General features: G+C 40.8%; 3 protein-coding genes and 1 pseudogene across 5 annotated transcripts in view; 3 read left to right on the top strand and 1 right to left on the bottom strand.

Moving 5' to 3' along the window:
• The window catches only part of LOC126385882 (zinc finger protein 385A-like), a 41,658-nt gene extending 28,719 nt beyond the window's left edge, over positions 1 to 12,939 (top strand). For both annotated transcript variants that reach the window (XM_050037907.1, XM_050037909.1), the window contains exons 3-8: positions 233 to 343; positions 8,145 to 8,319; positions 9,106 to 9,426; positions 10,349 to 10,536; positions 10,636 to 10,722; positions 10,847 to 12,939. In XM_050037907.1, coding sequence (XP_049893864.1) covers positions 233 to 343; positions 8,145 to 8,319; positions 9,106 to 9,426; positions 10,349 to 10,536; positions 10,636 to 10,722; positions 10,847 to 11,074 — 1,110 coding nt within the window. In that variant the 3' untranslated portion in view covers positions 11,075 to 12,939. The remainder of the gene's footprint in view (positions 1 to 232; positions 344 to 8,144; positions 8,320 to 9,105; positions 9,427 to 10,348; positions 10,537 to 10,635; positions 10,723 to 10,846) is intronic.
• Positions 12,940 to 14,001: 1,062 nt separating this feature from the next.
• LOC126385536 (G-protein coupled receptor 84-like) lies at positions 14,002 to 14,794 on the top strand (annotated as a pseudogene).
• A 2,182-nt stretch (positions 14,795 to 16,976) lies between these two features.
• LOC126385883 (G-protein coupled receptor 84-like) lies at positions 16,977 to 19,579 on the top strand. 2 transcript variants are annotated; one of them, XM_050037910.1, is made up of 2 exons: positions 16,977 to 17,117; positions 18,032 to 19,579. In XM_050037910.1, the coding sequence occupies exon 2, from the start codon at positions 18,040 to 18,042 to the stop codon at positions 19,267 to 19,269; it is 1,230 nt and encodes a 409-aa protein (XP_049893867.1). In that variant the 5' UTR covers positions 16,977 to 17,117; positions 18,032 to 18,039; the 3' UTR covers positions 19,270 to 19,579. The 2 variants fall into 2 exon arrangements, with proteins under 2 accessions (XP_049893867.1, XP_049893868.1); XM_050037911.1 differs by having other exon boundaries at positions 17,020 to 17,117; positions 18,093 to 19,579.
• A 1,052-nt stretch (positions 19,580 to 20,631) lies between these two features.
• The window catches only part of stat2 (signal transducer and activator of transcription 2), a 13,416-nt gene continuing 7,985 nt past the window's right edge, over positions 20,632 to 26,062 (bottom strand). Inside the window, exons 19-24 of the mRNA XM_050037898.1 lie at positions 25,063 to 25,148; positions 24,829 to 24,965; positions 24,528 to 24,716; positions 22,917 to 22,971; positions 22,654 to 22,745; positions 20,632 to 21,443 (exon numbers count right to left, since the gene is read on the bottom strand). Coding sequence (XP_049893855.1) covers positions 21,214 to 21,443; positions 22,654 to 22,745; positions 22,917 to 22,971; positions 24,528 to 24,716; positions 24,829 to 24,965; positions 25,063 to 25,148 — 789 coding nt within the window. The 3' untranslated portion in view covers positions 20,632 to 21,213. The remainder of the gene's footprint in view (positions 21,444 to 22,653; positions 22,746 to 22,916; positions 22,972 to 24,527; positions 24,717 to 24,828; positions 24,966 to 25,062; positions 25,149 to 26,062) is intronic.

Consider the following 26,062-nt stretch of genomic DNA (forward strand, 5'->3'; position numbering starts at 1 on the left):
CCACATCAATCACTGCTCCCTCTTCAATTCACTCTTCTCCGCTCTTTTTAATCTCCCAGCTTTCTTTCCCCTTAAGCGGATCCCCCTGTCATTCACCTGCACCTTTACTTTAACACCTTTCTCTCTCATCCACGATCACTGCACTGCTGTTGAAAACACAGAAACACTGCCCTCCCAAGCTCCTCCTGTGTTGCTGAATCTTTGATGTGACCTCTGGGTTGTCTGTCCTCAGATGGACCCTGTCCAGAAGGCTGTGATGACGCACACCTTTGGTCCACCTATGGTGAAGACAAAGCGGCCAATCATCTCCTGCAATGTCTGTCAAATACGCTTCAACTCAGAGGTATGAAATCTTAAATACTTCAAATGAAGGATTTGCTTTCATACCAGCTGGCACAGCAGGCCTGGCAGGCTTTGGATATCTATAAAATGCCAAAGTGGTGTGCATGGGATGGTAGTTAGAGTGAAACTTGGCATTTAAAGACTTTGGAGGGTGGTGTGTATCTTAGAATCTCTCCAAAGTCAAAAACACATACTCAGATGTGTAGGCAATGGATAAGTGTGCCTATGTGTTCAAATGTTAGCTACAAATGTTTTCATGTCTGGCTAACTAGCTTACGCCTAACAGACACAACCAAGTACATCAATAACTAACTACCAAGTCCTTCTACAGCCGAGACAATTTAGAGCAACAGCTGCTCACGCACATAAATGGGATAACACAACTGAATCACACAGCTGGACTTTCCAAATGTTTTTGGACCAATTGAATATTGCTTTTTGGGCCAGTGTGCATTACAAGATTAACACAAGAGATCGAATACCCTACCACAACCGAGTGGTGAAGGAATGAGTCATGAAACCCAGAAATGAGCTAGCATTTTGCCACTCCCAGTTCCACTGACTCAAAGTCAATGGGTTTTCGGTTAGATGCCTGATATAAGATTTGCTGGAAGCATAAGCTTAAGAGGGTTTCATATTTTGTTCTAGGCCATAAAATCCATCAGTTAATGTACAGCTCATGAATTTTGAAGCTTGTAGGTGACTTAAAAAAGACAGTTGCTAACAAGTGGCTAAATGTGACTACAGAACACGACTTTACAGTCTCATTGTGGTGGCAACACTAAAGTCACGCAACCACGGTGTAGTGCGTTTATAGCCTAACATTGGATGTTTACTTCTTGCAATTGCATTTATGCTTCAAAATTTGAAAAAGGTGTTCATTTGTGAGGATTGTCTTGCTGAACAAAACATGCAAGCGTCATTTTTTTTGCCACAGAGCCTAATTTTATCATTATATTTCCCTTTCTGCAAAAATCCAATGTTAAAATCCCATTGGCTTTTTGTCAATGGAACCAGGGTGATGATAACTTTCATGTTGGCCGACCAAATACATCATCACTGTACCACACTGTACCAAAATTGCTTCATGCTTGCTTGGCCAGCAGTTGCCATTTCAGTTGCCAAAATCAACAGTTGCTGGCTGGAAATAAGAATAAGAAAACAACTAAGCCTTCCAAGTGGTAACTCTGCCGCCGCTATCATTGTAAACTGCACGAGTACAGAAAGCTTGACAAGCGTAGCAACAGTAACTAGGAGAGGCAGAGCTTAGCGAACCGTCAAAGTGTCTCAGAGCCCTGCACCTGCACTCTTGACATATTAAATCATGACCTGAAAAGTTGGTTGGCTGGAGTCAAAGTTAGCTGGTGATTGACTGTACAGCTGGAGCAGGTGAGAACTTGGTTCACAGTTTCTCAGCTCCAATTTTAGCCTGTTCAGGAAGGAGAGTGGGAGGAGGAAGACCGAGAAAATCCCTGCCTGCTTAATTCATTCTGCGACTGTCCAGGATAAATGTCCTTCTGCACTCTAGTACTAAAGGCTTAAAGGGATGATATTGTGTCAGAAACGCAAATACAAGGACAGCAAGCAAGTTCCACAAAGTTTGCACGCACAGCCTTTCCTTTCAGTGTACAGAGAATTTCTTTGGCTGAACTGTGTGTCAGGCTCAGAAAACATATTCAGGTGTTAAGTATGACTTGTGGTTTTTAAATCCACTGCGATGAGGTTTTAATGGACGTGAGGGTGAACCTCAGCGAACACAAGCTTGTCCTCACAGCTACCTTAAAGCTGATGGAGCACATTTTCTGCATGTCACCCTTGACAGATGGCACCATGCCAACATGAGGCAGAGCAACTGAAATAAAAGAGGCCAGAAGTGATGAAACTCTAGAGGAATGATTTGAGTGTCCCCATTAAAGAGGCAGTCGTGTTAACTGAAGTTGAAATGCAAATAGCTCATAATGTGGACACCCAAAACCCTGCTGCTGGATGACATAACTAAAATATTGCAGGCTTTTTACAGTGTGTTTGTGTTTTGTAAGTGTGTGTGCGTGCAGTGGAAATATTTTGATGATCTGAAACTCTTTCTCTGCATAAAGAAATAACAAATTAGACAGCAGATATTATTTTGGTGGGCCACAACACACTCTGTACATTTAACTACAGAAAAAAAAATACGCATGACCTTTCAAACTAAAACAGCTCGCAATAACTTATAGTCAGCTCTAATAGAAGTGGAAAAAAGACAAAATTCTTTGTGTCTAAATTTGAATAATGTGTATTCATTACTACTGAAAAGGCTTTTACTGATGGAAAAAATTCTGGTATTTATAACCGACACTGTAACCTCTCACCTAAACATGAGTAGAAATCAAACAAAAGCCTGACATGAAAGCCTGGCTAAAAATATAAATGCATTCCAGTGATGAAGTGCTAAATACTTGAACTCTAAATGCAGTGGTGTGTAAAGGACACAGGCAAGGAGGGAGTCATCCGAAACTCATGTAACACTGCCCTGTGCTCTCTGTGAGGGGCCGCTTAATTATATCTCCCCTGCTCAGATCTGCATGTTCTCACATGGTCTACATGAGCATGGGATATAGAACATGAGAGGGGGCTGATAACCACATGTTCATATTTACATACTGTATGTATGTAAATATGAATGTGCATGTGTGTAAATGGGTGTGTATGGGAGTCTCTAACTGGTGCCACGTCTGTGAAATGCAGTGGGATGTCTAATATTGAGCCACCTGTTTGTCCTGCCTGCTGTTATACTTGTGTGCATCTGCTGTGCTGCAGCTCTACAGCACTTTCCACAGTAACCTGAGAGACTGGGAGCTTAAAGCACGGTGGACATTCTTTAATAATGAAGGAATACTCTGCTTACAGTACAATACTTGGCTTACTCATGCTGTCTGGGCTGCGCTGCAGTTCAAAGGCAGACAAACGCTCATTATTTTTCATCTAGTCTTCTTCAGGTCATGCGCCACCAAAGTACATTAATAATACCAACATTTTTCTGTCGTGTTTATGTCTGAGGGAGGCGGGGGTTAAATGGGAGTACTCACACATAGTGAAAGAGGCAGATTGATTGATAGTGGCCATAAAGAAGCGTTTGCTTCTCGCCGCTACTACGCTGTAGCCACACATGTTGTAATTATAACTATGCAATTCATTTCAGGCCACAGAGGACAGATTAGCCTGCCAGTGTTTAGCTCAGCACTGCTGCAAGGCTGACGTCACACCATGCTGCATTAGCCATCGTCACCACTGCAGTACCATACTGGACACCTCTCTCTCTCTTTCTTTCTCCCTCTTCTTGTTCTTCTCAGGCCCACACCAAACCTTGTTTCATTCACATCTCCCGTCTGTTCAGCAAGTGAGTTTGCTCACCATTTTCCTTGTCTGTTTTCATGTTTCTGCTTCCCCATCTGTGGGGTATACTGTATCATCTGTCCCCGTCTCCTTCTCTCCACCTCTCCAGCTTCTTCCCACCCCCTCTTCCTGTCGCTGCTGCTGCCAGTACCCCGTACAGTAGATTTGCAAGACCCACTCTCTCTGCTTTCTGTGCTTTTGTCGCTTTATAGATAAAACATCAAAGCACATCCTGCTTAGAGAGAAAAAGGATTTCAGGGACATTCACTTGCTCTCATTTTCTCCCTCTTAAATCCCATCTCTGCTTCTTTATTCGTCTTAATCCCCCTTTCCATAGGCTCTTTCATAGCTTCTCTCAGTCTGTTTCACCTACTATGCTGAACATCATTTATATTTTATCATTTTTCCCTTTTCCTCCCAAGATCGGATGCGGTCATCTCTTTTACATCCTATTGTTTCTGCTGCATCTCACCCCCACCTCCAAGGCTGTCAAGCTTTTATGCTTGAATTGATTGATTGACCTTTATTGATTTCTTAAGACCTGACACTGAAGGTCACAAGGACAGTGAAAGTATCAAAGCTCAGGCACAAAGAAAACAACTGTGAGAAAGGGAGAGGGAAATAAGAAGGTCAGTCACATAAAGTGTGGACTGTAAAAAAAAGAAGGAGCATTAAGTATTTCTGCCTCTCGAGCTCTCTGCCGTCATTTGTTTGTGGAGTTGTAGGGCTTCATCTCCTTGTCTAATTGCAAGGCTTTGGGTAGCAGCAGCCAGAGGAGTTGGGTTACACAGGCAGAGCTATATCTGCCTTTCTGTCATCACCAATCAGGATGAGGGCTATATGGGTAACTATCATTGGCAGTTAATACCTCAGACTTACAGAGGCATCCCGGACACGTCCCAGTGGTCCCTTTGCCTCAGCCAAGCATCCCACCCCGCAGAGTCCTAAACATGTACCTGTCACGCGCCTTATTCAGGTCTCTCAGGCTTGTTATTGGCATAATGAAACCTATCTAATCCCAGCAGACCCCTGCTTGTTCATACACATGCACAGACAGTTACACACACAATCCTGTATTACTGTATTAGTGCGGAGCTTACAGGAACTATATTTGGGCCCCAACACCTCACTCTTTCCTTTGATTTCATCTGATGCCGACATGCACATGGATATCTGGATTTGGAGGGTAACAATGATATCCCAGCCCAACATCTCTAAGAATTATTTCCATATTGGACGTTTCTGCACCTTCTGATTCATGTTCAGCCTGGGCGATACGGAGAAAATCAAGTATCAGGCTATTTTTGACCAAAATACCTTGATGCCGATATTGCAACAACATATATATTGTAGGGTTTAGTATTGGTGCTTTTGCAAAACATGTCAAAGAGATTTTTGATAAGTAATTATCAGTAACATGGATATAATGACTAAAGGGGTAAAGGCAAATAACACAAGGTTCCTACAGCAAGTAGGCACGTCAGATTAACAGCTTTCAAAGACTTTGTTAATGGCACTAAAATTGAAGAAAACGAAAAACATGAACCAAAATCAATTACACAGGATTAGGGAGAATTTTGTCCAAATATTTATTGTAACATAAAACATGAATTTTTGGTGACATTATTGTGGCATTAAGCAGCTTTTTTAAGGTGTCAATTATTTTGATTTTAATTAACATTTTCATTTTTAAGACTTTTGAAAGATTTATTCAAGACATTTATTTTTACCAATTTAGACCTTAAGAGTAATGAATACTATGCCTTTTAAGACTTTTTAAGGATCCAAGGGAACCCTGTAATAAAACAGCGCTAGCAGTCTCGTAAGTTAAGAAAACACATCACTTTACTGTAATGCAGCTTTTAAAACCAGGAAAAGACAACACCTATGGTATTACAATTTCTAAAATCTAAGACAATATCTAGTCTAATATCACAATTTTGATATAATGTCAATATGTTGCCCAGCCCTACAGTACGTCCACAACCAATCTTAAGGGCTAGTGCAGGAGGTATTAAGTCTTTTGTGTAGCAAGGGAGTAGTAAGGGTGTGAAAGTTACGGTGGTGTATAGCGTGTAACTTGGCAGACTTAAATGCAGCAGAACAGAAATGGTGCCCAGCACATAACATTTTTACTAACTGTAACCAAATTTTTTTCCCAAACCTCAACCCTTTGTTCTAGTTTCCTAATCCTAACCATATCTTAATCACAGTTTATTTGCCTCTCCTTAACCATATCACAGTTGTCATGCAGATTTTGAAAAAAGCCTCGTCTTTTTTTTGTGGCCACATTTTTGATGAACATCGCTGTCAGCACAAAGCTCTGACTATTATACTGTTTCCTGCAAGTGCTTCACAATAAAAGCCACCCTGTGTTCTGCCCATTGAATACATTCAATATGACGCAGCAGCAGAAGGAAATGTTCAGTTTGTCTTATTGGTGCTTTAATACAGCTGCAGGAGAGTGAACAGTGAACAGTGAGGCTGTTATCAAAGAGATGCAATTAGAAACAGTAACACTGGATTACATTCATAAATTATTTCCTGTGAATCCATTATGCAGTTTGAATCCAGCGAGGGAATGATGACTGTATATACGTTGAATGGCTTTCATTAAAAAAAATGCCAACCATAAATAGCATCAAAAATGGAGATTGATTTCATGACAATCTGAAGGATTATAACTGAAACACATAGCACGTCTCCTGTTACCTTAACCTTGACTCTGACAAACTGAAACCCAAAGTCTACATCCATACTGAGTTCTTACTGAGTTGTCCACTCCTCTTCATATTTCCCATTTCCTGAGTTTAAACTGATCCTCTTAAGTGCAATCAGACACAGGGACAAGCAGGCGAACGCACACTCGTGGATACAAGCTCTTCTTGATTTGCTCCATTTTTTTTTTTCTCAGTAGCTGACTGTCAACTGTCACTGGTCGCCCACAGGCCTCCAGCCCATTTCAGATAATCCCACCACTCAATAATCATCATCAGCTCAGCAGGCCAGTTCAGTGATTACACCAGTAGTGGAGGAAGATGAGAATATTCTGGAGGCTAATCTTCGCTGACAGCCTCATCAGCACATCAGTCCCCCCAAACCATCAGCTCAGCAGCCATTTACTGTAATGCGCCGAAAACGCAGGGTGCTGGAATATATTTCAGAATTTGTGAGTTACTATTGGATTATCCTTGGGAACCAAAAATGTTGGGGTTTGTTTGGTTAAAAAAAATTTAAATACAAGGAAGTCCACTGAGCACCTTTGGTTAGAAACAGTCACTCGGTCATTCAGTTATGATACATCTACAGTCTTTGACTGATGGTCACTTCATAGGTCAGCTGGAGATTTGGGGAATTACTGTAGATGCTTTCTTCAACAAACATACTGAAAAAACATATCAAAGGTTTATGTGGTGTTACATATGAATGAGTTCAGTGTAAGATGTTTGCAATCGCTTGGTAATGAACATCTGACAAAACTATCTTTACCCTACTAAATTGAAATGCACACATAACTGACAAACAAGTCAATATAAGACAAAATATAAACATAAGCTGACTGCCAAAGAAAAGGCACATTACTAATACTGGTGCTACTACTAGCACGCAGCTCACCAAACAGTCCAGTGGAATCTGGTCCACATGGCAGTGTGCGTTCACTTCACTGCCCCACCAGCTTTTTGACTGAAGCTCATTGTATCAATAGTTTTGTCAAAAATATCCATTTATCGATACATATCATCTCTGAATACTTGTAACAGTTTAAATATTCATTTTCTGCAGTTCAATACAATCAATACTACTTTCTTGCTGTCTCTTTCCTTCGACAGCGAGTTGACACACACATCGCTGCCGTGCCCCCACAGCCCTGCCTCCTCTCACTCACTCACTGGGCTGTCTTCTCGTCACTTGTCTCATTCGCTCCTGTTGGTTACGGGCTTACCAAACACTGTTTTGGTTTGGTTTGGTTTATTATAATTGCACTTAACTGTATTTTGAATGTGTGAGGATCTCATGGGCTTCTGAACATGTGCGCTATCGCAAGACAAATATTGTCTTCATTACTGTAAAAAAAAGTTTTAATTATTGTTAATGTTTACAACAGTCATTCTGCTGTCCTCTGCTACCAACCAGGAAAAGAAAAGTCATCATCATGTTCTAGCCTTGGTAAATTTATCATTTATTTAAAAAATTAAATTGTATGCCCTCAGTGTCAATTTATCCCTGTGGTATCAAAAATGATATCAAATGTCAACATTTTTAAGGTACTCATAATACTACATGTCAACAATAAATAAAAGAGTAAAGATAAATGACATGGTGGTCAAGATGAAATGTTCTGTTAAAAATAGAAACATGAATCCAGTCGAGCCAATTCAAATCTATGCTGTCATGTAAACCTCTGATGTGTCTTGTTGTTCTGCCAGAGCCAGGCAGAGGCCCACTACAAGGGGAACCGTCATGCTCGCAGGGTGAAGGGGATCGAGACATCCAAGACAGCTCGTCTCCAAGATGGCGACAAGCAGCACCCTCCCCCTACTGCTTCGCCCTCCCCACCAGGCCCCTCGCCATCTAGCCCTGAGCCTGATCCTAATAAGCAGGGTGAGCGTCACCTGTGACATATGATGTTACACACACACACACACACACACACACATACACACACACAAACACACACACACACAGAAATCTGTCACAGATGTACAACACAGCTGTTGTGTGAAACTAACCAGAGTGGTGCCCTGGTTTCCACTAAGTCATGTAGTGTTGATGTGGCTGCATCAGAACTTGCAGTTCAACCTGCAAATCTAATGAGCCGACAATAATTAAAAATATATATTTTTAACAACCTGCATACATTTCTGAGCTACACCAATCCAAGGACTCAAGATTCCATCACACAGTGCAATACTGAGTTGAACTATGACAATAAAATAAAACATAGACTGTGTAATAAAGATGGAAGACATGACAACTCTTCAAGAGTGAGGCCAAAACATCTCAATCGTCCCCTGGTAGTTGGTTGCAGTATAGGTCATAAACCCCATTCCCTTCACATAAGCGGATGGGAAATGGGCCAAACTAAAAAAAAAAATCAAAGTACACCTCAAATAAATTTTTCCCAAGGATCATCATTTTAGCTCATTCTTATCACATTGATGTATGTTCAAGTGTTCGTTTTTCTGATAAGTTTGATGCCATAAAAAGGGGGTGTGACGTCATGATTGACAGCTGTTAGTACCAATCGTTTTGCTCAGGATCAATGGTGCTGCTTGCAATTGGTCAGATGGGTGCATGGACAGGAACTCAATAGTGCTTGAAGGGTTAATTATATGGTTGACTATCCACAAATTATTCACTAACCTGAAATCTTTGTGCTGTTTGCAGATGACACCCAATCCTGTCCCAACTCTAACAAATCACCTTTGACCCCTAGCCGCCTTCCAACACCCACACTGAGCTCTGCAGATGCAGAGTGCCCCCTCTTGCCTTCTGTTAGCACACCTTTGCCATCCTCTCCCTCCCCCACTGCGGCCCTCAGTACCCCTCCTGCAGATCCAGCAGCCACTGGTCTTCCTGACACCCCGTCCCCGGCACCCAGCCCTTCTTCAGGAGAGTCAGAGGAAGAGAAAGCCAAGAAGCTTCTCTACTGTTCCCTGTGCAAAGTAGCAGTTAATTCCCTCTCACAACTGGAGGCACATAACAAAGGTAAATCCAACACGGCTTTGTCGCAGTGCACATTTTCATAAGTACGTCATGCCACCAAGTACACACAATCTTGAGAGAAATAAACCTCTACAAACAACAGCATTATGTATTATGCACTCTTAGAGGCAACTTCAGAAACCCTGAAGCATGGCTCTTTTAAGGCAATACTGCATTTGTTCTGCATCTCAGTTTGAAAAGCTAAACCTGGTGCATTAGTGCCACTTAGTGGTAATAACCACAGATTAATAACCACATGCTTTTACTGGGTGTAAATGGATGGTAATAAAAACCTCACCTCTTACCACCTACTTTAAGTTCATTCTTGATCTTAGAAACCGCAGTTGAAAACATATTCTCAATATGTAAATTTAGTATTTAGTATGTAGTGTTGTAGTACTCAAGACTGGTCTTGTAATCTCAAGACTATTTTCTGAAGGTCTCCATCTCATCTCAAAATCAACTGCATTTTTACTCAGTCTTTTCTCAGCCTCAAACAAAGACAACTCAGGATTTGATTTTGAAACTGTTCAAGACCACAACTGCCAAGATATGACTGATATTAGCTACACATACTGTGTCTTTGGCAATCAAAGAGGTGAATGAAGAGGAATCTTCATGTTTTTTGTGGATGTTTTTATGGAGACGTGGATCTTTGAGATCAATTTAGGAGTGCCTACTGTTTGCACGTTCCACATTTTACCGTAAGTATGTCATGTGGTCTGGGATTCGCACTGGTTTGACTACAGTAAGTCTCAACCCCTTAAAGCCTTGGCTTTGTCTCGGTCTTGATACGCCATGATCTTGGTCATGACTTGACCTTAGTTTCAGTGGTCTTGACTACAACACTGGTATATGCACTACTACACTGTAACATGGCCCCAGCTACCATTGTAGATTATACCTTTCTTTTCATTGTTTCCAGGTACCAAACACAAAACCATTCTGGAGGCTAGAAGTGGACTGGGACCCATTAAAGCATACCCACGTCTGGGTCCTAAACCCAGCCCAGAGCAGGGAGGGGAGCTGTCTTCTGACCCCAACACTCAGGAACGCACCTTCCACTGTGAGATCTGCAACGTCAGAGTCAACTCTGAGCTGCAGCTGAAACAGGTGAGAAAACCCACACAAAGATCCAAAGACCCTGAGTGACCCTAGTCTTTAAGCTATCATGAAATCTAATATCTGTTCTTTCATAATTTATTGTTTCAGCATATATCTAGCCGTAGGCATCGGGATGGCGTTGCGGGAAAACCCAATCCTCTTCTTAGTCGGCACAAGAAGCGCACAGACTTCATGGTACAAATCTTACCTACATATTCCATATTTCTCAATTCTCCCCTATATAACCAGTATCGCTTAGGTTTTAGGAAAACTTGCATGTTTCAATAAACTCTTCTATTTTTCCCTGACTTTCTCAAAGGAACTTCCAAAAACTCTGGGAGCTGGACTTTTACCAAATCCTCTGGCTGTTGCCGCAGCAATGGCTGCCGCAGCCTCCTCCAATCAGCTGGCATTACGTGCTCCTTGCCCGACCTCCCACCCTCATCCCCATCACCACCTCCTACAGGGAACACCCCTCAGCCTGCTGAGGCCCGCCCCAGGCCCCATCCGCACCACACACGGGCCGATCCTCTTCACTCCTTACTGACGGTGAGAGAATGGGGACGAATCAGGAAGAAGCACACTGTGAAGTGGAGGCCTGCAACCACGTGCCATCAAGAGCCAGCTGGTGAGGCTCCAGCTGCTGTATCATTAGAATAAGAACAGTGAACATAAATATGACTCTTCATGGTGCATACTGTGGTTGCAGACCACTGCTGTTACGTTAACAGGGAGAACCAGAGATAACTGACGCCTCTCAGACATTTCAAAGAGACTGTATGTTTCCATCCTCCCCAGTTTCCCTTCATCAGTCAACTATCTGCCAATCATCGAGTAGACTCCGCAGATAGTTTCAAGAGGAACTTATAAACAAGTTTCTATCAAGCATGGACTTCTTGAGCATCCTCCAAACTGCAACTGACTGATTATCTTCATCTAACATATGATCCACTGTATCTGACTCAAAACCCTACCTCTCTTATGATTTTAATGTTCATCTCTGCAAGAATACATTACATATCTAAAGCATCAATGTTATCAAAAACACACCCGCTGGGTTAGATATAGTAGTTGCCTCTGATATTAGCTGGTATCATAATGTAGCTGTCACAGTATAGTGGATATACCACTGTAAAGTTCTGTTTTTGTGGCCTATAAAGAGAAAAAGGTACAGACAATTTCCGTACCATTTCTGCAGTTACTGGCAAATATTTCTCTGTACTGTATGTCTACATTTTCACAGCTGGCCTAAATGGTCTATATTTACTTATGTGTGACAGAAAGGGGAAGTCAAAGAGGAACAGCAAAAGGTAGACATTTACATTGAGTCTTAAAACTGAACTGATGTGTACGTCACATTAACGGTTTGGCAAAGATTTACTTGTGAAGAAGGAATCTGAACTGGTACACTATGCAGCTATAAGTGTTTATTCTACCAGTCTGTGTAAAATGCAGTAAAGTTGGAGAAAAAGGACACAACGTGAGGAAAAAACCCAGGCTGTTAGTGTCTTTAGTGAAGGTCAAGATGTACTGACTTCAGTTAAATAGTTCCCATGATGATGTTCTCCCTGAATGGCCACTGACAACAACCATGTGCGTTAGTCCCACAAAGCACACAAGTATAAATCTGTGGTGAAATGTCTCCATTTAAATGGCTTAAATGCATTTAAAATTACGGTCTATCTTTTTTTTCTTTAATCTGCACCTCACTGTGCACACAGAAAAGTTTTAGTGTCTTAATTAATAGTTTCAACACTGTGAGCACAGCAGGACAATGATTGAGTTATGACTTTAGTGGCAGGTCTTTGCATTATGTGCACATTTAAATATCAGACAACATTTTCAAACAGTCCCATACAAGGGAGTGTGGAAGACAGTGGGATGAAAGACACCAGCAATATGTTACAGAAGGAAAAGGACCACATACACAGATGAGTAGATGTATGCAAAAAAACAACATTTTTTGTAGTATTATAGGCTTGTAGTGGGATAAAAATGTTTAGTTTGTCTGCTCTGCCTCGTGTGCTCCGAACCCCACATGGCCCCTGACTATCCCTGTGAAACTGTCATGATGGCTTGTGAAACATTAGAGGGAAGCTTAGGAAACGGAAACTGTAGCAATACTTTAAGCACTCCTGCTTACTTTTCTTGTTAACTGCAATAAAAAAGACAATGTCTACAAATGTATGAATTGTTATTTAGGAGAAGTGTATTGAAACATTACTGTAAATGCAGATTATTTAAAAATAATGAGAAAGGGTACATGTTGGGGCTTCCTCATTGTTAAATTAAAATCAAAATTATATATAAAATCATTAAACTGAATTTATGGTTGTAAGCAATGTTGATTGGTGATTTTTTTTTCTTCTTTTTTTTTCCAAATGTAATGAAATATGACAATAACAATAAAACACAAATGCATTTGGTTGTACAAGTAGTCTAGTATTGTAAGAATCTGAGTAATATTGCCATGTTCTCTTCAGTACAGTGCGATATTGTTAAGTGACTAACACAACAGATACTCCAGAGCATATCCACATTTTGACTTTCAAACTATTCATAATCAGAAGCTGATTAGGTTTTGTACAGGTTAGAGTATTGTGCAAGCAAACATTAAGATATATATATATATGGGGGAACTTAAATGAAAAAAAGAGGATGCACATAAGACAACATGCTAACAGGAAGCCTGACAATCAGAGGATGAGATCACTGCAGAGAATGACATACACTACATATATAAAAAAGTCTGGTGGAAGTCATTAACTTATAATATAATATTTCGATTAATGATGCAGCCCTACTTTTGTTTTCCTATGCAATTGTGCAAAAATTAAATTAATCAAAAGAGAGCTAAATGCTTTGGATTTGCCTTTGTTTGGGTTTTAAACTGTTGGTCAGCCCAAACAAGCAATCAGAAGATGTGTGATGGGCATTTTTTACGCTTTTTGACTTAAAGATTAATCAATTTATGAAAAACAATTGATAATTCATCATGAAAACAATAATTAGTTCAAGCCCTTGTCTGTGTTTGCTCCTAAATAAGAGGATTCAGATGTAAGTTAACTTATGGAGAGCAGTATGTGTAAATGGCAGCATCTACAGTTAGTTTAGAGAGAGAAACCAGACAAGGCTGCAAGTTTATGATGATAATGATGATGATGAAGCTGATGTTGCTTCAAGCCCATTTCTTCCCATGTTTGTTCAGTGATGGAGAGGAGGTGTATGAATTCAGCTTAAGTAGAACAACCTCCTGTATTGTTTCCTTCAGTGGAGTTTCTGTGGTTGCCATGGTCAATAGCCTTGCTTGTTCACAAAAAAGCCAGCCGACCTCACTCCTTACCACTTCATCGTCAGCCACCTCCAAAGCACGGCCGACAATGAAAACATTTGAGGTGGTGGCAGGCAACCACTCGCTGACTTAAAGCACTTTTACAAATGTGTTGACCTTTATTCTGATTCCTGTTAGTTGACAGAATGCTGATGAACCACACAAACCAAACAGACGATGACGTCTTTTCCTGCTACAGCCCCTCAGTCATCCGCTACCGATACTTTGCTGTGCTGTGGGGATGTGCTGGCACCATGAACGATGGGGAACCTGATGACCATTCTAGCCTTCGCCTCAGACCCACGTCCGAGGACTCGCTTTGATGTGCTCATCGTCAACCTGGCTGTGGCTGATCTGCTGTACTGCACCACACTGCAGCCCATATCAGTTGACTCCTATCTACACCTCAGATGGCGCAGTGGTCAGCTCTGGTGTAGCATCTTCAGCCTGCTCCTCTTCCTCTTCAACTCTATATTATTACCTTCCTCTTTCTGGTAGCAGTGAGCCGATATCTCCTAGTGGTAAAAAAGGGCTGTGTTTGACGATGTCATCTTTGACTGTGGTCTAATTTTACTCCTGATCTCAGTGTGGGCATTAAACCTGGCCAGCTTTGGACCACTCTGGCCTGTTTACGTTTGTGCCACAGGGGTGAACATGCAGCATCCATCGAACCAGGGGACGCATATACAGCACCATTCTGGTTTTGTACCTCTTCTTCAGGCTGGGCTGTGTTGGCAGATTCTACCTCCACATTCACAGACAAGTCTAGATAGCCTCACAAGCTCTGCTCTGCTACAGCCACTAGTGCTCCGAGAGAAACAAGCTTTTTCAGCACAACGGATCAATGACAGTGGTATAGAGAGTGGTATAGCAAATTTATGTAGCGGTTCAATAAGCAGTCAGGCGGATCTAGCCCAAAACACAGTTGAGAAATAATGTTCATAAGGGAACCAAACTGCAAAGCATAGCACTGAGGGTAAATAAATGTTTTGTGGATGTCGGCAATTAGGACATGTAAAGTACCTTAGTAAGGTCTTTTTTTTTTTTAAATGTGAGGCTTGTATTATTATACACAAAAGTCAAGATGCAAAAATTGAAGTCCACACTTCTGTCGTGCACAATCACCAGCAATTTCAGACACCCTGACCCCTGAACCATACTGTCGCTCTTCAGATTTATATACTTGTCCTGCATTTGCAGTTTAAGAAACTACAGCAGGCACATTACTGCCACTCGGTGGAGAGCATTGCAGGTTTACTAAATGATACCAGTAGCTGGGGATGTGCACTGATACAACAAACCACACCAAACATACCCTCTAATCTTAGCTTGAATCAACTGATAACACCTACAATTTAAGATTCCTGCTGTTTTTAACACCCACACAGTAACATGGCTACAGTAACAGCCTGTGTTATATCTTTCTTTTCATTCTTCCTGTTCACTTTAAACACTGTAACACATCGGGAGGCTCAGAGGAGAATGACACTGAAAAATAACAAGACCCATACGCTCAGGAACACACCTTCTATTGTGAGAGCTGCAAAACAGGAGTCAACTCACAAAGACATAGGGAAATAATTTCTGAGCGATCTCTATATCCACCTTTGTCCTTTCCGTTACTTAATTACAAATTTTAGAGAAGTTTTAAAGAGACTTTTAATGCTTTCACACTGACCACTTCCCATTCATCATTTAACTACCTGCAAATAACTACACTTTGGAGATTGTTTGAAAGGGAACTAATGAAGCATGGACCCTCTCGTGCATCCTCCAATCTGCAACACATGACACTGTATCTGACTCAAACAACTGCAACTCAGTCTTCATGTTTTAACGTTAATTTCTGTCATAGTTTATTTCATATGCAAAGCATCAGTGTCAACAAAAACATGCCTACTAGGTTACCCCTGCATTTAGCCACACTTGAGCTCTGTTCTTGGGGCCTAAAGCACATGAGTCACTGACAATTTTGGTGCTGCATTTCCAGTATGTCTATATTTTCACTCTTACAGAATGATCTATATTTACCCCTGCATGACAGAAACAGGAAGTCTATGTGCAGCAGAAAAAGGGTCAAATTCTTAAAGCATGTATTCTCATGTGCTTATCACTGATTCAGCATTGTATAGTTGACTGAGGAAGTAAAGGTCAGTGGTGTACTACACCGATATCAATATTTGCCCTCACTGCCTATGGAAAATACAGAAACTGTGAACAATAATAATTTAAGAGAAATCATGACAGCAAGTAACACACCAAGGTACTTTAGTTTGTTCAGTGTAATTTCAATTAATGTGTATTGTAAGTGTCACAACTCAAATGGTTTCCCTGATGACTATTTAGATTATTTCCCAAATGATCACTGACATAAACCATGTAACAAGCACAGTAATAAAACGACTGAGTGTCTCTGTATTGAATTGTCTATATGGAAATTATTTAAATATATAAAATGGTGAGCAAGGTTTTCTCAACTGCACCATACTGCACAGTAGAACAAAGAGGTTTCAGTGTCTTACAGGAGCAGATTCAACAGCACAGCAGGACAATATACTGCATGATAATAACATGACAACAGCAGCATGAACATTTTTGCATGCAAGCTCACAGTCCCATACAATGAATGTAGAAACACTGTTAGTAAAAACGTCAGCAATGTTACAGAAGCACTCTGCCTGATACCGGCCTAATACACCTAACCACAATAACCAACATGTTTCGCTCTCATAAATGAGTCACAACCATCGTTTAGTTTTCATATGATGTTCTTGTAGATTCTTTTTCCAATGTAACTCATATATCACTAATTATTTTTGCTCTACATGTACTCCAATTTTGCAATACACATGTTAATCATAGTAATGATCAAAACAGCTGATCTCATGAGGAGAAGCCCTGTTCTGTTTGTACAGTCCCTTGTGATAAATGACTTACATCCTCCAGTATGCAGACATAACTTTTGGAATAAAACATATTTCACTAATGTGATCATTTTTTCCACATTCAAATATTCCATTTGAAAAAAACACTGTTCTTTCAGAAATGCACAAGATTTCTCTTCCCTAATTTAGACAAGAAGTGGAAAAACCCTACCTCACACTTCATTTGTGTAGAGGGCGCTTAAGCAACACAGAGGATGCACATAAAATGTAACACCAGCAGGAAGCCAGACATTTATCGCACCAGATCACTGCCGAGAATGACGCAGCTACACATCAACAATTAGGAAGAGTTGGCAGAAATCTTAAGCTTTAAGGTAAGAGATTCACAAGTGTTTTGTTTTAAGATAAGGGCTTTTATTTGCCTTACAAATTGAAATTCTAATGAAATGATAAATTTATCTTAAATCTATCAGAGGGTCTTTTGATTGTATGTTTTAATGTTAAATACTGGCTTTACTGTTTACATTATTTCATTGAGAGTCAAAATCTACATGCAGAATTCACCTCAGTGATGTAAATATAAATGAAGTTAAAAGAGTTCAATTGATTATCAAATCATTTCAAAAAATTTTAGTACTGTCTACACAACCTGCTTTTATTATGTTCTTTCCTTATTTGTAATTATTTATAATGACTAATATTAAGGAATTATTTGTGCCTGCTAGACAACATATTTCAGACTACTAGAGCCATAGCTGTGCACATATCAAACATACAAGCAGTGTTTGGGATTAACTAGTAACTAAATTATGGAATAAATGAAATTGCAGTCTGTTACAAATACTGAGAAAAAAATGTGTAATTAAATTATAATTGCCAATTAAAATGTTGGTGATTACAAATAGGTTACATCTAAATATGTTCTTTCCAGTGAAAAGTTAATGAATTAGGCTAATTAATACAACATTTGTGATTGAAATCGCATTTGATTATCCTAAAACTGCAGAAAAGCCCTTAAAAATGTTCTTACACTTAAAACTGTGCTCTCAAAATATAAAGAAACACAACAATAAATAATAATGAGGAGGACTGCAAACACAGCCCTCTGTCTAAGACAGGTCTTTTTTCAAAAGGAAGTGTTGAACTACCTAGACCATGTGTGACTTCCCTTTTCACCTGTGGCAATACTGACACCACAAAGAGGGTGGGGAGGACTGGCTCTCTGTCTGAGTTTAACTTTACGTGAGCACATCACAAAGATGCTAACCGATATTCTGATTCCTGTTAGTTGACAGAATGCTGATGAACCACACAAACCAAACAGACGATGACGTCTTTTCCTGCTACAGTCCTTCAGTCGTCGGCTACCGGTACTTTGCTGTGCTGTGGGGATGTGCTGTCACCATCACTGGTACGATTGGGAACCTGATGACCATTCTAGCCTTCGCCTTAGACCCACGTCTGAGGACTCGCTTCAATGTGCTCATCGTCAACCTGGCTGTGGCTGATCTCCTGTACTGCACCATACTGCAGCCCATATCAGTTGACAACTATCTACACCTGAGATGGCGCAGTGGTCAGCTCTGGTGCAGCATCTTCGGCCTGCTCCTCTTCCTCTCAAACTCTGTCTCCATTATCACCCTGTGTCTGGTAGCAGTGAGCCGATATCTCCTGGTGGCAAAAAGGGCTGTGTTTGACCGTGTCTTCTCCAAGCGTGGTCTAAATTTACTCCTGATCTCAGCGTGGGCACTGGGCCTGGCCAGCTTTGGACCACTCTGGCCTGTTTACACGTTTGTGCGACAGGTGTGCACATGCAGCTTCCACAGGACCAGGGGTCGTCCCTACACCACCATTCTGCTTTTTTTCTACTTTTTTATCGGCCTGGGCTGTGTTGGCGCATTCTACCTTCTTATATACAGACGTGTCCAGATTGCCTCAAAAGCTCTGCTCCGCTACAGGCTCAGCCGTCGATCCTCCAGAAAGAAACCAGCTTCTTCAGCTCAAGGGACAGATGACAGCGGTGTAGAGAGTGGCATGGCAAAGACATGTAGCTGTGAGGTGAGCAGCCAAGCAGATCCAGTCCAAAGTACAGACGAGAGCACCTGTGAAAAATCCTCCAAATCTGCCCAGGGCTCTGCCATGGCTTTAAATTCATCAGCAACCAAGTCTCCCTCTGTTACCACCTCAACGTCACCTTCATCCCCACCTGCTCCAACTACTGCAGCACAGTCCTCCCACTCAGCAACTTCAGGAGAGGATGACGAATTTAAGCGTGTGACACGCATGTGCTTCACTGTTTTCCTGTGTTTCGTGTTCTGCTTCGTCCCCTTCCTGCTGCTCAACATAGCCGACAAACATAACCGCGCCCCACAGGTACTGCACATGTTCTGTGCAAACCTCACCTGGCTCAACAGCTGCATCAATCCCATACTCTATGCTGTCATGAACCGACAGTTTCGACAGGCCTACCATGTGCTGCTCACCAGGGCTGCTGCACCATTCACCTGCCTCTGGACTTGGCGTTAGCTTGGAGATCCTAAACTCCTAAACTCCTAGGGCTTAAACCTGTCTGATGTTTCTCCTAATATAAACTCAGTGTGACACTATTGTCACGGAATACAACACAGACACATTTAAGTGTACATTGAGCCAACATAAAGTTTTAAGTTGCTTTTCTGTATTAGATTTATGTTGCATTACCAACATTCCAGACTGCTCCATTTCCTTCACAACCTTAACCCTGATGTTTGCTTTCACAGTGTGTATGATGCATGTACAAGACTGCATTATGTATTTATATTATGTATATAATAAATCATACTTTGTATACAAATCCACAGTTGCGTACATAATGTTGAATTAGCCAATACATCATCACCACCTGTAGTTTTCTAAATGTCTGTTACATCATTTGAGAAACGATCAGTGTTACAAAATCAGCACAGGACATTCCTGTCTGACATAACATGCCTTATTTCAGTAAATCAGGAACTTATGACTGTGTCTCCCCTCTGTTTCACTACTTACAGTGCATACTGATAGTGCATGACTAATGATAAAAAAGTATTAAAGTGGGTGGAGTGTACTTGCGTATGCATGTTTGAGTTGTGTCAAGGCTAGCCTTTTTAAAACCTTAGTTAAAATGAAAAGATAGTTAGCCATTTTCAGTCTTTTGACAAAAGTAGGACTCATGTGGAATTGATATTTTGATAAATAAATTTTTTAAAAAAATGCTGCTCTGGCCACTAGGGGATAAACAACATAAAAACACTGGCATATAAAACTTACTGATATTATCCTAGCTACAGATGCATTTAAGCTACTACATCAACGGCTAATAACTAAAGCTAACTGTTAGCTCAACTGACAAGCTAGCAAGTTAGCCTAATTTATACAGCCAAATAAGACATAGCAACGTTTAGTCGTTTCTAGCCACCTGACAAAAACAAGTTTCGAGTACTTACTGACCTTTGAGATGTTGCTCAGTCTTGTGTTGTGTTGTCTGTCCAACTCCTGACAAAAATATCTTTAGCTTGCTAACGTTAGCAGCCTGCGTATCGTCGTCAGCTAGCTACATCATGCTAAGCGGGATGCTAGCTGTTTACTGACACAGCTGTTGTGTAAAAAAAATAATAATAATAATAATAATTAAAAAGTCAACCATAATGTTAAGTTCAAAAAGATAAAACTACTTTAAAAGTTGTACGATAACCTAAAATCTCAGTAGAGCCACATAATTTGGTTTAACTCAGTGTTTTACAATAAAGATTGGTGCTGGAGTTCTGCAGTCTGAAATGGGCTTTAAATCTGCATCACAAAAAAGCTAATAAATAAACTACTTCTCATATTAGTTAATTTATAACATTTCAATTATCAATAAACAGATCATAAAGTCAGTAATTTCCCTTTTATTGGTAAGAACATTTTATGTTGATTTAAATGGGCAGGTTAATATAAAAACATACAACTTAAACGGAAGAAGTGCCATGTGTTAGTACAATTTATCACAAGCAGAAGGCAGCAACAACGAAGCACCACAAAAGGACTTATAACAGACATTAAACAATAAATTATGTGCAGTGCAGTCTATGCCATGTACTCTTTAATACCTCATTCAAACCTTTCCCACCCTGCCTGGGGCAGTTATGTGTGCAGCTAATTCAATTCTATCTTTGTGTCTTTCAATCACTGAATCTTTATCTACACTGATACAACATGATACGGAAATTATAGAGGTTATATTCTCCTGATTTCAAAGTGCATACCTCATTCAAATGATTTCAAAAGCTATTCTTAAATATTGACTATCAGGACTAGCAGAGGTACTGTCAAGTATTTGATCCAAACTATTATGTTCATAGTGGAATTGTTAAGTATGCTTCAGTTTCACGACAGAGATGTTTCAATGTAAGTGGCTAAAAGTAAAGATGACGATGAATGATACAGTGGTCTGTTTAAATATACACAGGCTTATTGGAAAATACTTCCACAGGACTGTGGGGGCAGGCAATGAAATCCTGAGAGACTGAAATCAGAGAGGCCCGGCTCATCTTGCAAGATGTCAGAGTCAATGAAGAGGTTGGGGTTGTTGAGAAACATCTGTAAATCGTTCTCTGTGGCTACAACAGAGCCGGACAGCATGGGATCAGGGTGATACATCTCTAGAGGTGACTGCAGGGCATGAGGACTCCCGTCTTGTTCTGCGAGCAGAGAAAGGGAGATGAGAGAGAGATCATTTCTGTTGTCATGGCTGTGTTGTTTATTTCCGGTACTGCTTTCGCAAACAATCAATGAGCTAGGCAACTCCAAAAAAGACAACAGAAAGTTGAGACTGATGGTGTAGGAATGTACAGATTGGCATGAAGTGCTGGTACTTATCAGCTCAAGTTATTCAACTTTTCAAACATGGTTCATTGGTTTATATTTGATGCTTGCATTTTCTTTTCAGTTTGTTTAACTGGTTTAATAGCTCAATTTAAAGAAGTTACTACCTTTTGCAAGCCATAAAGAAATAGTTTAGCATGCATACTTGTCCATTAAATATAAGCCAACAGCTGGTTAGCTTCAGGTTTGCTTAGGTTGAGGTCTGCAAATGGGTAAATAGCTGCCCCGCTTGCCAAATCGTAAAAAAAGATCTGCAAACCAGCACGCCTGAAGCTGACCGAACATATTAACGACTATTTCCTGGTTTTAAGAAGTTGCAAGGTGACAACAGGAGACTCCAGGAAGTTACTGGTTGTTGCCAAGACACAGCCTGGCACATAAGAGGTGAGTGTTGCTTTTTTATTGATTTAATAAAGGAAATATAATTTGGGTGCTGGTAGGTGGATTTTGTTACCATTTGAAAAAGTTTTCCAATGGACTGAAATGTAACCACTGAGATGAAATGAAATCGCTACCACAATTACTCGTTGTGATAATAATGATTACAAATAATATTAATTTAACCATATTATTTTTGATTTCATGATTGATCATTACGTATGGTATTATTCAACCTATGACCATGTCTGTTAATAGATTTTAATATTTACACCAAGCAAAGTGTTAAGTATTCAAGCATCAGACAGTAGAATCAAACAGCTATAAAAGATTAAATGATGTGTTAGTAACCACAAGCTCCACCAACCAATAAGCTCCACGCCTGTTAGATGTTATGTTCAGTAGAGCAGACTACTGTACATGTGCGTGCAGTAGAAGCAGCCCACAGCCATGCACAATATAAATCAAAAGGTCAACAATTTCATAGCTGTCGCCTGACATCTATCCAGACATCATCTTCCCCACTGATTTTACGATACCGCAAGGCCAAAACAGAGAGGGCAACACAGAGCTCTGTGACAAAAGGGAGGGCGATTTGTCGGACGAGGTTTGCAGCTGGATGGGACAGCAAGGAGAGCCATGACTCACCAGCTGCCTCTCCACACAGGCCATTCATTGGCTCCAGGCCTTCACCCTGTGCCATGTCAGAGGACATGGGTGACCTAGCCTCCAGTGTGTTCCTACATGACCAATGACAAACAGTCATTACAACCAGTTGCTCATGACATAAGAAAGGGCGTGGGTACACTACTTCTTAGATAAAGTAAGTGCATTTTTAGTCTCTAGTTTTTGTTTCTGTATAAATAGCACATTCAGAATATAAAGAACCATTAAGTGAATAATATACTTACTCCTTTGAAACAAACATCAGTTTGGTTTTGATGTACTTGATGTAAGGACTGTCACCTGAAAGAGAATGAGTTTAGATATTAATGTGTCGTATTAATTCCCAACTCTATCAATAAATATAATGTAGTTGTGCCTGTGATTATTGCAAGAAAAACACCATTCAAATGGCATTAAAGCTGGGGTAGACAGTTTTATTTTGGTGTCTCTGGGCAAATCCCATAATAAACTTTAAGCATACTGTAATTCAAGTGGACTGACGAAAAACTACACTTCTGCAACTAAGCTTGGAGGTGTTTTCATGCTTTAGAAAATCTAGCCTGTGACGAGAGACTTTGGCCAATTACAGGTCCTTTCAGAGAGAGGGTGTTACTATTGGTGGTATTATAAATACAGATGCATGTGCACAACCCCTCGGTTACAGCCTGATTTATTGGCAGGCAGTCCTGCAGAGAAAGTTGTTACTCCAGCACTGGCAACAACTGCCCACACTGCAAAGCAACCCAAAAAAGGAAGATGGAGAGAGAATGTTGCTAATAGTTTAGCCTTCTTCTAACCGAAACCAATGGCTCACAGCTGTGACTTCCTGTTCGCATTTAAGTAGCAAACGTAAGCTAGAACCTCAGATCACAGTGTGTCCTCTGCCACACTCCCCGCCACTACAGACCACCTCGCCAGGCAGAGAGCTGACAGCAGATCTCGAAAGGGACCCCCTGTGAGCAGTCACAGCAACCCGAATCCAGCCAGTGCAAACCCCAGCGGCAGGGGACCGGACAGCCCTGACACCCCGCCAGATCAGCAAACTTTCTGCTGCCATCACACAAATTAGACCCGGCACTGACGCTGGCCACCAGCCCGCTGCAACACCTGGCGCTAGGGGGTTTGCACTGGACAAATTTGAGCCGCTATAGCTGCCAACCGCAGGTCCATTCCATAGCTCCTGCCTGCTCTCTGCCCAGCAAAGCAGTCCACAGTGGGTGGGGAGAGGAGCGGAGGGACAGTAAGGTGCTATCAAATTCTTGTCTCATTTTTTGGTCTGATAAAAAGAGAGAGAGCGGGTCATGGAGGGGCCAGGCCAGTGTACTGCACGCCGCTCTGCAATGAAATAAGATCAAATAAATCAGTGTTTTTCTTTTCTTTTATATTAGACAAGATAAGGTTTGTTTCAGCTGATATAAGGCACGTCACCAATGACATCTGGTGACGCTTCTGAAGAAGACGGAAGACATTTGTCGAAACATGTCAAGGTAAAACAAACTTTATCTTGTCTGATATAAAAGAAAAGAAAAACACTAATGCAACACTTAGAGAGAATGAACTTCTATGGATCAAATAAATCAATGTATGGGAAACACTGGGTTACTGTATGAAGCACGTGCATGTGCCAGTGGTCCTCTTTTGGGAGAGGCTTAGGACAGAGAGGGGAGAGCTGCAGGACGAGGGTGTATTCCCAAATTTTGCTGTTTTTTTTTTGTTTGTTTGTTTGCTTTCGGTTGCCTACCCCAGCTTTAAGAAAAACAGCAAATGACATGTAGGTTGAGTCTTTTGGCAAATTTGTTTTCCATAAATATTTAAGTGGCAAGCAAGAAGTATAAGCAAACATGTGACGCGCTTACTTCCGCTCTTGTCTGAGTAGTACTTCCCAAAAGCCTCGTCTTTAGGGGTGTTGGGATACAGGTAGAGCAGAGGATTTTCTGGGATATTTTCAGCTTCTAAGATCTGGAAATTCCTGATGATTTCACTGAAGGGGATCTGGATAAGGTCAACTTTGGTGAAGGGCTGGACTGTCTTTACGTCAGGCTCACCTACAATAGGCAGAGGATGATGAAAAAAAAAGGGAAGCTTGTTAACATTTGTGTGCCATGTAACAATTTCAAAAGCTTTTTTCAAAATCATTATGAAATAAAAATATCTCACCAGTTATGGTGGTTTCCACCCAGGAGAAGGTGATTCCTCCAATGATGCTTTCACTGAAGCGCAACAAGAATGTGCCTCTCTGTTTTTTCTTCAGGAGAGACTTCTCTTTGCCTTTGCTCACAAAACCCATGATGAGACTACAACATAGATAAAAAGTTGTATATAAAATGAGAAACGTAATTTCCCAGGAATAAAGGCATGAGCTAAACTTCCCTGTATTAGACTAAAACATACCCATCCCTCCACAGATCTTCAAGGTATGTTTTCACCATCACCAAGATGCCATCAAACCACACCCAGAAAGTGTCAGGAGGATTTTCCTGAGACAAAAAGGTCATCAATTCACACCTACAGTGTATTCTTAAACAATAAACAAATAAGACAGAGAATGTAGGGCCACGCAAGCAGCTCTTTGAGGCTGTAATGCTCATTGTAATCTTTACAATGAGCCTAACACAATACGTTTTAAGTTAAGGTGCACAGCTTGTTTTTGATCCTCATCAGTCATAGTAAATTACATGTAAAAATGGTCCTGGTTGATATATAAGTTGCTGTCTGCAAACATGGTCACAATGACTATGTTAACATGCTGATGTTTAGTAAGGTTTATCATGTTTGTTACTAGGGATGCACCGAAATGAAAGTCTGTGGCCGAAGCCGAATAATATTAAAGGCTTGGCCGAATACCGAGTACCGAATACCCAATATCGTTGTTTAGTTTTTCATTAGTTTTTGCAGATGAACCCCCTCCAGATTCGTGTTGTCACGGTACCAAAATTGGATCCCACTGTACGATACCAATGAAAATATCATGGTTCTGAGTAGTATCACGATACCACAGCGAAAATGAGGCAGATGTGCCTTTTGTCATTTATAAAAAGATAAATCACTTTTCTATAATACATCAATGATATTTCAATGGAATAAATTACTTATTGACTTATTCATACATTAAAAACAGCATCAATAAGTGATTAACATAGGGGGGATCAAAATAAAATAATTAAATAAAATAAGAATCAACCAGCCACCCTCCTCCCCTGACAAGTCCCTTCATAAGTAAAGAACAGTCCCTAAAGTGCGGTGAGGTTTGTGGGCCATGATCGGCTCGTTTCTCCTCTGACACATCACATACCTGTGTTCGGCTGGCTCGGCTGTTCAGGTACTTCTGGGCAGTCCACACGCTAAGAAGAGGATATTATTGGAGCCGACTTCTCCGTCCCGGTAAGCCTAC

Source organism: Epinephelus moara, chromosome 24, assembly GCF_006386435.1.
Source record: "Epinephelus moara isolate mb chromosome 24, YSFRI_EMoa_1.0, whole genome shotgun sequence".
In the NCBI taxonomy this organism is placed as follows: domain Eukaryota; kingdom Metazoa; phylum Chordata; class Actinopteri; order Perciformes; family Serranidae; genus Epinephelus; species Epinephelus moara.